We start from the raw sequence: 15,046 nt of genomic DNA, 5'->3' as shown, positions 1-15,046 counted from the left end.
ACATGTGGTCAGAGAAATACTGGTTATCACCTACAAAAGCGCACTATCACACAGTTCACTGGTCATACGGTGGTTAGAACGCTGTGTGTAACGGTAGAAAACACTGACCTTAGAGTTTTGAGCAGCCCTCCTGAAAATACCACTGCAGTGTCAAGGCCTGGACTTATTTAGGCTGTGAGGCATCTCCCAGCATGCCTTGTGGCACCCCTGTAAGACTTTTTAGGGGTTTATTTCAGGGTGTATTTGTATGAGAAGTAATTCCTGTCAAAAACAAAAATGAAATGAAATAACTAGTTCCATTTTTCACTCAAGCATGGTTCAGATCTAACAAAATTCAAATTCAAATTAAAAGTCATTCAAAGTCATTTCATATTCAAAACTATGCTGGTATTTCATGGTCAAATCTAAAATGAAAAAGCTAATGAGGAAAAGAAAATTTAAACACCACTTTGGCTTTGATTTTTTTCATGAACTGAATAAAAAGTGAAAATGAAAATGATGTATTTTAATGTTTTCATTTGTTGCATTCTGTAATTGAAAAGGAAAAGCTAAAGACATATTTCATTTTCATTTGAATTTTGACTCCTTTTATCCAGGTCATGAAGAAACAAAGCCAATTTTATCCTCATAAGCTTTTTCCTTTTAAATTTGACCATGAAATACCAGCATAGTTTTGAAAATGAAATGACAATTTTTTGTTTTCATTTTAATTTTGTCAGCGCTGACCCATGCTTGAGTGAAAAATGAAATTGCAAATGAAGTTATTTCATTTCATTTTTCATTTTGTAATGATATTTGTGCACACATTTGGAAACAGAATAGCAAAACGGTATTTGCATTTTCATTTAATTGTTTTCATTTCAATTTAAATTTTGGCAGGATTTACCTCCCATATACCTGTGTGTTTCTTGCCTATTACACACACACACACACACACACACACACACACACACACAGTGACCATGTGAGCAACCACCACACCCCCACTTCAAATATTTAAAGCCTAGAAAGGGATTGATGTTGAAATTTTCTCATAATGAGAATAAAAGTATACAGTATAAGTATACAGACTAGATATAATATGATTCCATTTTCTAACATCACTGATTTGCAGTGAAAGGAAATAAAATCAGGATGGGGACCCCGAGTGGTGCAGTGGTCTAAGCATAGGCTCTGTCAATGGGAGATGTGCAAGCAGTGGCAGGGTGTGATCAGGTGAGTCTTAGCTAACAGGTGGAATAATGATGGCTAAATTGGGGAGTAAACTGAGCAAAATACTACAAGCACTATTAATAATCTTCAAGTACATTCATATACTTCACAGGATGAGTATCATATGAATTAAACTCTTATTCCATGAATGAACATGGACGTGGGCCAGCACTTTGTCCTGAAGAATGATCAAATTTAATTTATCTCCCAATCATTATTTGAGGAAAAAGTTAATATTTGTGTGCAAACATTGTTTTGATACTCTGTCTAAACGTTCAAATCCTTCCCACCTTTATGTCTATTTGCTCTGCTGGAATTTCCGTGTTGGGGAAAGCTGTGCGTTTTCATCTTGGCAGACCCTGAGACTATGTCCTCAATGACCTAAACACTGTTTGTTTTATTGTTATTAAATGATAAACACTGGATATTTGTTTTATTGGTAATATGAAATACACTGAATATTGGTTTTATTGTAGTCTATTTTCCTCCCACAAATAGAGTTATGGTTGTCCTCTTACAAACAGGGATATGACACCTATTAGATCCTGTTTCTGACAAGTGCCTAAAGCATGTCTATGATAATGTATTCATCTGCTGATCTATTTAAACACCCTCTTAATGACAGATAATATCCAGTCAAGAGCTGCAGGTATGTGTACAACTCTACTTGCTTGATCAAATGTTATTTTTATTATATCAATTTATTATGTTTTTGTAATACAAACCATGTATATTCATTTTTTTAATTTGGTCCTGTGGTGTTGCTTTTTTGAAGTAAGAAAATTTAGATTAGAGCGCACTGATAAAGATATATATATGAGGAGCTGAAAATGTTTTTAAAAATACATAAAATAAAGCAGTATCTTCTTCTGTTTCAGACATGGGGACTCTCATGTTTCTAATTTGTTTTGGCTTTCTGGCAGTAACTGGTAAGTAAAAATCTTTATATTACTTAGCAGATAGGTAATCTATAACCATGCTCTATTAATGTAACACTCTTACCACTGATAACACATTCAGAACCTGAGTCCACAACACATTCAGAACTATTATCAGTCTTTAAAGATAGCACTATATGCCCAAAATTGCAGGACATCTGATATCGAGGTAATTAATACAGTGGATTTTACAGGGGAGTTTGTCCCATTTGCAGTTGAATAAAGATAAAACAGAGATTATTGCATCCAGCATATCTGGAGAGCCGTCAAATCTAAAGAACTGGCTTGAAACCTTGGCGTATTTAAATTCAGATCTCAGTTTTAGTGTCATTTTAAAGCAGTTATTATATCAGCATATTACCATCTTAAGAATATAAGTAACATTAGAGCTTTTCTGACTAAATCAGAGCTGGAGAAACTATTCCAAGCTCTTTTCCATTCTTTTATTTTTAGCAGGATTGATTACTGTAATGGCCTCTTAAGTGGAGTTCAAAAAAAGACCATTAAACGGCTTCAGCTCATTCAAAATGCAGCTGCCAGAGTCTCACTAGGAGCAAAAGAAGAGATTACATCAAGACTAAAATATTCCTGTTGAAGCAGACTTACAGCACAGTTTAAAATACTCCTTACCTTTTATTCTGGAATGGCATTTTAGTTTTTATTGTTTTATTAGACAATTTTAAAAGTTTAAATCATTTTAAGTGTATGTTTTCTATTTTGCTCTTAATTTAACTGCGTTTTACTCTTGTTTTTGACTCTGAAAAGCACTTTGAATTGATCATGTGTATGAAAGGTGCTCTATAAAAAAAAATTGCCTTGCCTTGACTTTGCTTAAGTAACAGCTTCTACTACTCCAGGCTTTATAGTAGATGGTGGGACGTTTGTGTGAGGATCCAATTGTACTTGTACATGAGAGCATTATGCTGGCGGCAGCCATCCCCAGTGGCTGGGGAGCGTTTGGGGGTTCAGTGCCTTGCTCAAGGGCCCTTCAGCCATGGATGTTCCTGCCAGTCCTCGGGATCGCACTGACAACCTTCCAGTACTAAGCCCGGTCTCTAACTATTAGCCCAATGCTGAACCCCAAATCAGGGGAGAGCATGAATGCAATTCCCCACTACCAGAAATTATGCATATTTATGTAATTATTTATTTATAAATTTCTATTTCAATTTATTATTATTTATTTATTTATTCTTAACGAGTTACCAGGAATTCAACATTTCAGATTGAAATCAATTTCAAATTTCATGACAGTTTTCAATGAAGCCATAAATGTGATATCTAATAAGTTTAACATATAAAAATATTACAATACAATTAAGCTTGTTTGTTTTTAATTGTTATATGTAAGAACCATTTATTTTTGTAAAAATTTGTGCAGATTTATAGGATATTATTATAAATAGTTTGTAATGTAATGTAATGTAGATCAACCACCAGAAGTTAAACAATGAAAAGTCTTATAATCTTATAAGCTAATAGAGTTAGTACATGTTTATACAGTATTCCAAAGAATTTGAGAAGGTAAGGCTTGAATGTTTGTTTAATGTAGTCTGTAGATGTTGACACGCAATGTTTAAGGATTGCTGCCGTCCCAAGGTTTTTTCCCATTAAACCATTGTGTATTTACATAGTTTAAAAGGATGATTGTCAAGCAAATACTAAATAATATATTCTGTCTCTGTATGCTTTCTTTTTTTATTTATTTATTTTTGTTTTGTTTTGTTTTTTACAGTTTTTAAAAAGCTATCATTTGTATTACTGTAGATTTTGTATACTTGTAATATTCCTTAATATAACCACTTTTCTACACTTTGTTTTTCCTTTTTTCTACCAGTTGGTGGGTGCCCAATTGGTCAGGAGTTCATCACAGCGTTCATGCCCAATTATCTCAATGATGGTCAAGCCAAGCCCACACTCTGTATCACAGCCCAACAATCTGTAGCTACAGTAACAGTGGAGGTCAAGGGGCTAGGCTTCAAACAGTCTGTGAAAATAGACAAAGAATCCACCAAATGGATCACCCTCCCATCAAACACTGAGATTGTCCTAGATGGAATCTCGGCCAGAACTGTGCTAGTCACGTCTGACACCGACATTACCGTGGTGGCTTCTCACATCAAGCCCTTTACTGGTGACAGCAGTGTGATCTTCCCTGTAACCCAGCTGGGCAGGAGTCACGTGGCCTTCACCCCAGACGGAGGACCTATGCAGAAGATAGTGGCCATCGTCAATGGCAAGGAGGCCAACACTGTTGATATTTTGCCGTTCTCAGATGTTTTGCTCAAAAACTTGAAACACTTGCAGCAAGGGGTCAAAACAACCATCACCCTGGGCCCCCATGAAGTTTATCTCCTTCGAAGTGAGAAGACCCTTTCAGGAACTAGGTTTAATTCAAAGCTTCCTGTGGCAGTCCTTGCAGGACATGAATGCCTCAGTATTACCGATACCTGTGAGCATGTCTATGAGCAACTGGTGCCAATAGAGTTTCTCTCAAATGAATACCTGATTCCTGCCATGCACTTGCTCGTTGGCAAGGACACAGCACATGTAATCGCACCAGAAGATGACACAGACGTAACAGTCTTCCATGGACCCTCTCCCCAGCAGAGAAAGCTCCGTGCTGGAGAACTTCTGGACATTAGCATTCAAATGCCGACAGTAGTTCGAAGCAACAAAAAGATCATGGTTATGTACACCAGCAGCAACTTTCCCTTTGACGAGTTCCTGACTAACATCATTCCCACCTCAGGCATGTCAAAATCTTGGACAGTTCACTCACAAGATAACTACGAGAACTTTGTGGTAATCGTCTCAGAAGTGGAAGCCACTAAGTCTCTTCTTGGTTTACTGAATTTGAACGTCTTCCCTGCGGACAAGAGGTATTCATGGGCTATTAAATCAATTGGAACAGAGAAAGGGCCAATAACCATTACTGGGAACTCGCTTCAAGCTGTCTACGTTTATGGTGGGAAGATAAGGCATGGCTACAGCACTACGGGAGTGTGCAATACAGGTATGAAAACAAGTTTTTTTATGACTTAAAATAGCTTAGGGAATGCTAACATAAACATGTCTCTTTGCTGTTTGTCCAGCTCCCCTACCACCTAAACCTCCAGCAGATCCCTGTGAAGCCATTAAATGTCGTGAGAAACAGGAGTGCCAGAAGGGTGTCTGTGTCCCCATTGAATCAGCAACTTGTTGGGCTGTCGGTGACCCTCATTACAAAACATTTGATGGGAAACGGTTTGATTTCCAGGGCACCTGTACCTACACCTTGTCCACAACAGTAACAACAGACAAAAGCCTAGTCCCCTTCATTGTTTTAGCCAAGAATAATCACAGAGGGAGCAACAAGGTTGCCTATGTGAGGACAGTATCTGTCACTGTTTATGGCCAAACAGTGGTTGCCAGCAAGCAAATAGGTGTTGTTGAGGTAGGGCAAATTCACAAACACTTTTTAATTTAATTCTGACAATCTTTTAAGATTATTTTATTAATTAGTTTATAAGAACATGTAAAACTACTTTCTATTTCATTATGGCATTTCAAGTAATCCATGACTACCCAAATCTGGATGCATTCACTGACAGGACAAACTACAGATTATTTGCCTGTGCTCCCTTTCTAGGTTAATGGTGAAGTCACCCACTTGCCTATATCTTTAGCTGAAGGAAAGATAAAAGTGGTCCAGAGGGGTTGGAACATGTTTATAACAACAGACTTTGGTTTGGAAGTGAAGTATGATTGGAACATGATGCTCTATATCACGGTGCCCAGCACCTATTTTGGTGCTCTTGGTGGTCTTTGCGGAAACTACAATGGTGACCAAAGGGATGAACAAGCAGACCCTAAGGGAACACAGATCACCACTGTCCTGGACTTTGCCAAGACTTGGAAAGCTGCAGACAATGATTTGTTCTGCCGTGATGACTGTGAAGGCAAGTGCCTCAGCTGCCCAGCTGAACAGCAAGAAAAGTACACAGAAGAGAAGCACTGTGGTCTCATGGCAAAAGTAGATGGGCCATTTGGCAAATGCCATAAGGTTGTAGACCCAAATATATACATAGATAACTGTGTATATGATGTGTGCATCAACAAAGGCATTAGAACCTTCCTCTGTGACAATATGCGCAGCTATGCTGATGCCTGTATGACAGCTGGAGTGAAGATTGATGCAAACTGGAGGATGCTGTCTGATTGTCGTAAGTATTTTGTAAGACACATGATGAGGCATATAAATATCTTTGGAGATATGAACAAATGCATGTACCATCTGTTAAATATTTTAATTTATGTAAATATTTCTCCTTCAAATTGACAGCATTGCAATGCCCAGAAAACAGTCACTATGAAGCCTGTGGAACAGCCTGTGCTGCCTCCTGTGGGGATAGAGATGCACCAACCAAATGTACACAACCTTGCATAGAGGGATGCCAGTGCAATAACGGCTTTGTCCTCAGTGGCGGCAAGTGTGTACCCCTGAAGGATTGCGGCTGTACTTATGAGGGCCGTTACTACCCTCCTACAGATTCATTCTGGGGCGACAATTCATGCACTAAATTATGCTCCTGCAGTTCCCAAACTGGTCAGGTCAAATGCACAAATACGAAGTGTAAGACTTCCGAAATATGTGACATACAAAATGGTGTGAGAGATTGCTATCCACTATCCTATGGGCATTGCCAGGCCAGTGGGGACCCCCACTATCAAACCTTTGATGGCAAGGCCTTTACATTTCAGGGCACTTGCACTTATTACTTCTCCAAGCTGGTTGACACAACTGATGCCACACTGGAGCGTTTTGAGGTTCTTGTCAAGAATGAACACAGGGGAATGAACAAAGCTGTCTCCTACACTAAGACAGTGGAGATCAAGGTTTATGGATACACCGTAATCCTGAGTAAGGACAACTATGGAAAAGTGATGGTAGGTGACTCCCAAGAAACACATTAAGTTTTTAGTTGTATTAGAACAAACAGTGCAAATTGAACTACAAATGTATGTGTTATTCCAAAGGTTAACGGCCTGTTCGTGAATTTGCCATTTGAAAAAGAGGAAGGACGACTGTCTGTTTTTCGCAGCGGCTACTTCGGTGTACTCAAAACCGCATTTGGCATGACCGTGAAATTCAACTGGGAAAGCCATGTGTCAGTCACACTCCCCAGCACCTACAGTAACTTGATAGGAGGACTCTGTGGAAACTGGAACAAAAATCCAAATGATGACATGACCATGCCAAATAAAACTATCACAACAACAATTAATGCATTTGGAATCAGCTGGAAAGCCAGAGACGACATTGGTTGCACAGAGGATTGCAAGGGCAAGGTGTGTCCCAAATGTGATGCTAATGAACAGAACCAAGACATTTTCAAAAAGCCCTGCAGCCTTATTACAGACAAAAATGGTCCCTTTAAAGGATGCCATGCCAAAGTTACACCCACCCAGTTCTATGAAGATTGTTTGTATGATATGTGTATGTATGGTGGTCATACTACAGCACTCTGCAATTCCCTTTCAACCTACACAGCTGCCTGCCAGACAGCGCACACCATTGTTGAGAACTGGAGAAGTGCCAGCTTGTGTCGTAAGTACTTACTTTACTTTATTCCCTATTTATCTACTATTTTCAGATCCCTTTTGATAGCCTTGTTTATCTTATCCGGAAGATCTTGTCCATAAGATCATCCATCTTTTTTGCTCATGAATATATATTAGTTTTGTAGTGCTTTTAAATTGAAAAGCACATCTGAAAATCAACAAAGCATGTTATTTGATCCTTAACCTTATACTGTCTTTCCACAGCTGCTACTTGCAAAGCAAACAGCCACTATGACGTATGTGCTGCTGGATGTCCCCAGACGTGTAGTGGTCTCACAGAGCCCGCGGCCTGCCAGGGATCCCAATGTGTGGAGGGCTGTGTGTGTGATGACGGCTTTGTGTTAAGCAATGGCGAGTGTGTGGCTATGGAACTTTGTGGCTGTACTTACGAAAGCCTATACTACCACCTGGGCCAGATCTTTTACCCCAAAGACCAGTGCACTCACAAGTGCATCTGTGGTAACCAAGGACGTGTCAGTTGTAATGAAAGTTTCTCCTGTGGTCCCAACGAACGGTGTGAGATCCAAAATGGGGTTCAGGCTTGCCATCCTGGGAGCAAAGGATCTTGCTCTGTATCTGGGTCTGGTACCTACCAATCATTTGATGGGAACAGCATCAGCGTGCAAGGAGACTGTGTGTACAGAATGGTGGAAATGGTCCAAACTGCAGACCAAAAGAGAATACCTTTCAGTGTGTCAGTACAGCAACAGTCTTCTATTGGAGAAGCAGTGATCACTAGAAAGATCAACATTGTAGTTGCAGAATATAATATTGAAATGCTTCCTGGTCTTCTGTGGGAAATAAGGGTAATTGCTTTAAATTAATTTTGCTTAATAAAAGTTATTTACCAAGATGTCAACTGTAGGGACAATATTTTTATGGAAACCTAATGGCCTTGCACATAAGAACTGTGCAAGTAGAGATTTCTTGCATGGATTGATCCAGTGGCATCTTTGGAGATAATTCTGTTATTGCTGATGAACCATTAACTGTAACTGGAAATTGTAAACCCTGACATTTTTAACCTATTCTGTCTTTCTCTGACAGGTGGACCAGGTCAAATCAATTCTCCCTCTGACCCTCGAAGAAGGCCTGGTGAAGGTCTACCAAAGTGGGTCCTTTGTAATTTTAGAAACCAGCTTTGGACTGAAAGTGACATATGACACTGTGTCTATGGCCACAGTTGAAATCCCATCCACTTACAAAACGCTTGTCCGAGGTCTCTGTGGTAACTACAATGACAAGAAGGAAGATGATTTACTGTTGCCGGATGGTAAGCTGGCTGCCGCTGCTGAAGAACTCCTTCTAGGATGGATGCTGGTTCAGGAAGATGTGTTCTGTCAAACAGGATGTGGATCCAAGTGCCCACTGCCCGACAAGGACAATCAAACTAAGGCAGAAAATGCTTGCAATATCCTTATTTTGGATAAAGGTCCATTCTCTAATTGCTACTCCAAAGTCTCAAACACAGCATCACACAAAGCTTGTGTAACAGATGTTGCATCACATCTGGATGATAAGACTCTTGCTTGCCGCCACATTCAGAAATATGTGGCCCAGTGTCAGCAAGTGGGCATCTCCATCAGCAGCTGGAGGAACGCAACCTTTTGCCGTAAGTAACTGTTTAATTACTGTGGCGCAAATGTAAGGGATAAGCTACGCTGTGTGATGTTCACCCTTTTCAGTTCAGTGCAGGGGGAAAAGGGAGGCATCATATATTTAGCATTAAAAGCTTCAATAACTAAATCTAGTTTGTTTACTATTTTGGGTGCATGCCTTTTGGCTCCCACTCCCGCTGTTTTCAGGGCTCATTTAAAAACATCTGCACAAATTCTTTTCCATGCTTCTTGAAAACATTTGAAAGTTTAGTCATGGAAGACACTTGCATTTTCTGCTTCTCATAACTCATGTAAAAGGATCCATATCTTGTTAGTGCAATGTTCGTGCTACTTTGCTGGAAGAGGTAAATTGTAATAGAGTGTAATATGGCTCCCTACTCATTTTACCATGCATTACCCACTACATAGTACAGTATATTAAGGAACTGAATTCAGGAACTAAATGAACAATTTTAGACACTCATCGACACTCTTATTAAACAGTACTGTGTATAATATGCAGGGCCCTCACTAGAGACTAATGACTGGGGGCTAAGCTTTAACCAGTGGGGTCTGGGGTAATAGACTCATAGCAGCAAATTTCTTTGACAAGGTACAGATTAAGCAAAGCTTCATGGAGCTGTTGCCTTTACAAAAGGAATTTTGAATATAAATCTACAGACAGAAAAACTAAACTGAATTAGTACTATTAACTGATTATATACAGGTATCTAAAATATATATTCATAATGTCAGGAAAGAACATAAACATCAGTTTTGTTTGCTCTAAATACTGCAGTGTTTAATGCATTAACATTTTAACACAATCTGGAAGCATAATGCTATTTCAGCTAGTGCACTGGTGGCTTCTCAGTTTGGTTAATTAAAGATTGTAACAAGAGTTCTATTAAGGTTTTTTCTTTATTTTTGTCTTGAAATGACACTTGCCATCGGGAAACTCACTACATCTTCTCCCCACATACACAGTGTGTGTATTCTGTCAAGAAAGCAATACAGACCGATAGCCAAAAGCGTCAAAGGGACATGCAGTAACAGCAGCAGCTCCCCCAGGTCCTAGTGTGCCCAAGTTTCATGATATTGTTAATATAGAGACAGCCTACAGGCTCCCTAAAACTACGTCTAACGACCTCCATGATAATGTGTATACTTTATCTGCTATGGCACACAGGTTGTACACTACTTATTGGTTGTACGACACCAATACAAAATGCCAGAACCCTATAATATCACAAGTCTAATACATATTATAGAGTAACATTTTATTCCCTGTTTTTGACTCTACAGCAATGACATGTTCTGCCAACTCTCACTATGAGCTATGTGCGGACACCTGCTCATCCACTTGTGCCAGTCTTACCATGACACACACCTGTCCAGTGTGTCTGGAGGGGTGCCAGTGTGACGAAGGCTATGTGTTTGATGGAGGCGAGTGTAAACCTGTAGAACACTGTGGTTGTATGGTCAATGGCAAATATTACAAGGTATAAGGCTTTTCAGTTTATTTTCTGTTGATAATATTGATTTCATTTGGTGCAAAGCCTAAATAGCACCAATGGAGAACTATGTTCACATTAGAAGTAATCCATTCAGTTATTCTATTTAACATTCATAGATGTAAGAGACCTAGATCTGTCTATAATGTGAAGGATTCTGTCCCTGAAACAGCATGCATGCGTACATTGATATGTTTTGTGCAGGTTTGTCCCAAATGGCTCCCTAATTCCTGTGTAACAGAAGATGTAGGACCTTAAATAAGGATGTCTACAACCAAATATTTTGAAATTTGACTAACACCCCATACTCTAATACCCATTTGTATTAAGCCATCCCTTGCATGCCACCTTTGCTAACATTCAGTTCATTGTTTCCTTGCAGAATCCATAGTTTGCTCATCCGGGCAGTGCACTATGTAGAAATCACAGAGCCATTTGTGGCATGGCTTATATGTCATTCCTGGTGCTGGATGAAATAACAGCACTAAGCACATGCATGAAATGCATGAAATGTGTTATGACCATTCACATTCTTGTCACATGTCCCCGACCCAAAATGGATACATGTCTGATCTAGGATCGCATATGTTTTAAAGTTACTCTAATCTAATTTTGAAAATAAATAAATAAAAAAATTGGACTCAACATGTCCACACAGCCCTAAAAAATGTCAGGTCTATGACACGTTAAGGCAAAAATACATTGCTTTGTATTTGAATCCATCACTCACCACATCCCCACCGATAATGGGTTTAGGAACATTTCTGTAATAGCTACATCATGAAATCGATTCTAACTGCAGGATCGTATAATCCCAGCCTGGAAACTGGATCAAAATGTCCAGAGTTGATGACCACTAATGTAAAATGATTTTAATATTAGATTTCAGAGTTAAGACATTTCTATAATACAGGACTTTTGGCCTTTTTTTTTTTGCAAAAGTAAGGTGAAATATGACTTATCTTTGTGCAGTCTGGAGAGACATCTGTTTTGGGAAACTGTTTGGAGTCATGCACTTGCAAGGCTGGACAATTCACCTGTGAGCCCATGAACTGTAACGAAGATCAGGTGTGTCGAAAGAAGGACGGCATTCCTGTGTGTATGCATGGTAAGTTTTGTCCAGTTCTTATGTACTTATGAATTTTGGGCACCAAAATTGGTTGATATAATTTACTACTTATTATATATTAAGGCACAAATATAATATGTGCTAAATTTAACATAGATAAAAACATATATAATGTAGCATTTGCTAAAGTTATCGCACATTGTATACATTACACCCAATGTATTACATTTAAGAAATAAATAAACATGCACTCAAATTAGTCGTAAAACCCCCCACGTCTAAGACTGCTGTCTGTAGAGGATGTATACTTAATTCCTCTTCGTCCAAACCTTTGCATACACCTGTAGCCGTGTTGCCATGACAACTCACATAGTCTAATATTTTTCAAACTTTAAGACCCGTGCAGAAAGAGAAACTGCCGTGAGAAAGAAAGATGTGTGGAGAAGGACAACATGGGGGTGTGTGTGCCCAAGTCTTCAGCCTCATGCCAAGCCATCGGAGACCCTCACTACCAAACCTTCGATGGCACCCATTTCTCTTTCCATGGAACCTGCTCCTATGTTTTGGTTAAGACTTCGGGAGCAGACAAAACCCTTACCGACTTCACCATCATCAACAAGAATGCACTGGCACTAGGAGCACGAGGTGCCTACATGAAGTCAGCTAAAATCAAGCTCTCAGGCCATGATATCATAGTTAATTATGGAGAACGTGACAAACTGATAGTGAGTATTGCTTTAATGGACCTCATAGCTTGTGAAATTATCTCCAGTCCCATGGTATTCTAATCACTGGGCTGAATGGTTACTGGTGTTTCAGAGCATACACGGATCAGCCAAAACGTTTAAATAAGCTCCTTGTTTTATCAGCTATTCCAATAACAAAAGCAGTGTGGTACCTTTGTTGCGCTGCATACATTGTAAGGCCCCTTTCACCCTGTTCTTCAGTGATCAGGACCCCCACAGGACCACTACAGAGTAAGTGCTATTTGAATGGTGGACAGTAGTAAGCACTGCTGTGATGTGGTGCTTGTGTGCTAGTGTGTTTTTCCCCTGGGTTGACAGTGACTGGACACAGGGTTTAAAAACTCCAGCAGCCCTGCTGTGTCCGATCCATTCATACCAGCCACCACCACCACCACCCTGTCAGTGTCACTGCAGCACTGAGAATAATACACCGCCCAGGTCATACCTGCTGTGTGGTGGTCCTGTTGAGCATCCTGGCCTTTAAAGAATAGCGTAAAGGCATGTAAAAAAAAATTATATTATTTGGTAAGTTTAACGTAGACGGTTTTTTTATCTGGAAAATATTTCCATTTATTACAATAAAAAAATGTGTGGATTGACCACAGGTACCTTTTTTGTTGCTGTTGTCAACACAAAATATAACAAGAAATGTTTCCCTCTTTTTTGCACTTCAGATTGATGGCCAAATCGTGCCTCTCCCTGTGAAACTGGACTCTGGTAATATCACAATAGCTGTGTCTGATGGCAAAGGGGTCTTGCAGACAAATTTTGGTTTGGAGGTGATCTTTAATTGGAGCGAGCTCTTTAAGGTCACAGTACCCAGCAGCTACTACAATAACCTAGTGGGCCTGTGTGGAACCTATAATGATGACAGTAATGATGACTTCACCACACCAAAAGGTGAACAGGCCCCAGGTTTGGTTGAGTGGGCAGCTTCCTGGAGTGTTAATGACAATGACCGTGCCTGCTGGCACTTCCCAACCTGCACAGAGAAGGAAAAGGACCTCTACAATGGACCACAGTTCTGTGGCATCCTGCTGGACAAGAATGGACCTTTCTCCAAGTGCAATGAGACCATCCAGCTGTCCCATTTGACCATTGATTGTCTCTTTTATGCTTGTCTCACCCATGGAAGCCATGAGACATACTGCAAAGCCCTCACAGGTTATGCCAATGCCTGCCGGTTAGCCAAAAACGAAGTCTCGCCACAGTGGAAGCAGATTACTAAATGTCGTAAGTAATTTTGACGTAAACTGCAAAGACCAAGTCACACCGGTCAGATACTAGATGGATAGATAAACAGATAGACAGACAGATAGATAGATCTCTGAAAAAAGTATGCAGGTCACACTGTTGTTCTTCAGCAGGGAAATTGAAAAATGGTGGAAGCATGCATCCAATCGTTGATTTTCTTGTCCAGATATTGTGCTAGGCAGCATTAGTGTAACTGTATTCTACACCTGTATACAGTCAGCTGCATGTTAACATGTAGTTTGTGTAGAAAAACATACCTCTATATCATTGCTAATATGTTGCTTTTTTTCCCTTGTTTCATTTTCAATCCCAACAGCTTGAGTCAGACACTCCCCAGAGGCTAACATCATTGCAAACGGTATGAAGCAGTTCCTTTAATAAGTGAAATTCATTTTCATATGTGGAATATGTTAAAGGAGATAGTTCTACCACTAGAATCTCAGTACAAAACTGAGTGAGACTAACTTGCATGCACAGGTAACCTGGCTATGAATATAAAGGGCAATGCACAGAGAATTTGGGACTATATTCAGGAAAACTCTGACAGATTTACTCTTGTATATTTTATAATAGTGTAGAAATATTTTTAGAAATGTTGGATATAGCACCTTTAGGTCATTCATAATATATTATTGTTTTGCAGATTTATTCAAACTTATGAGAAGAAGAGGCAGTCTGAGTCCAATGTCAATCAACACTGATTTCAAAATAATACATTTATTTGCATATTAATCATAGCTTTTTAGCCAGAGTTAAACCAATATAGAGCTAATGCAGTAAACCTGAATGTTTCTTTACAGGATTAATGTTGTAACGGTGTCCATTTTTTTGTTTTTAAATGCTTGCATCAGCAATAAATTTTACTGGGTAATTTCTTTAATCTGTCTTATGTTCTCTGATTTTATTTATGTATTTAAATTCCATGGTCAACATTTTTATGATCCAGGACCACCAAATTTACACTCTGGACAGGTTTGGACACCCTGAAAGCCACAAAATCATTTTTGTGGAGTTCCTAAAGACTTAAAAACATGATATAGTGTTATATCTGTTAACCACAATGCAGTTGTGAAAAAAAAAAAAAAATACACACCAAACTCCTCACAGACAG

General features: G+C 39.3%; 1 protein-coding gene across 1 annotated transcript; it reads left to right on the top strand.

Annotated features, from left to right (window-relative positions):
* Nucleotides 1–3,990: 3,990 nt before the first annotated feature.
* Nucleotides 3,991–14,815, top strand: si:dkey-65b12.6 (IgGFc-binding protein). Its single transcript, XM_066662426.1, has 13 exons — nt 3,991–5,166; nt 5,246–5,586; nt 5,782–6,355; nt 6,475–7,079; nt 7,170–7,740; nt 7,959–8,560; nt 8,802–9,366; nt 10,658–10,854; nt 11,839–11,974; nt 12,332–12,660; nt 13,356–13,914; nt 14,252–14,293; nt 14,579–14,815. Exons 1-12 carry the CDS (start codon nt 4,029–4,031, stop codon nt 14,254–14,256), a joined length of 5,622 nt encoding a protein of 1,873 aa, XP_066518523.1. The 5' UTR covers nt 3,991–4,028; the 3' UTR covers nt 14,257–14,293; nt 14,579–14,815.
* The last annotated feature ends 231 nt before the right edge of the window (nt 14,816–15,046 follow it).

The sequence above is a fragment of the Hoplias malabaricus genome, chromosome 1, assembly GCF_029633855.1.
Source record: "Hoplias malabaricus isolate fHopMal1 chromosome 1, fHopMal1.hap1, whole genome shotgun sequence".
Lineage (NCBI taxonomy): Eukaryota > Metazoa > Chordata > Actinopteri > Characiformes > Erythrinidae > Hoplias > Hoplias malabaricus.
This window is presented reverse-complemented; position numbering and strand designations above follow the sequence as displayed.

Excerpts from the sequence above, each read along its gene's own strand:
- si:dkey-65b12.6 (XM_066662426.1), top strand. The coding sequence starts at position 4,029 with ATGCCCAATTATCTCAATGATGGTCAAGCCAAGCCCACACTCTGTATC. Across the intron at positions 7,080-7,169 it reads ACAACTATGGAAAAGTGATG|GTTAACGGCCTGTTCGTGAA; the intron begins GTAGGTGACTCC and ends GTTATTCCAAAG. Across the intron at positions 10,855-11,838 it reads TCAATGGCAAATATTACAAG|TCTGGAGAGACATCTGTTTT; the intron begins GTATAAGGCTTT and ends ATCTTTGTGCAG.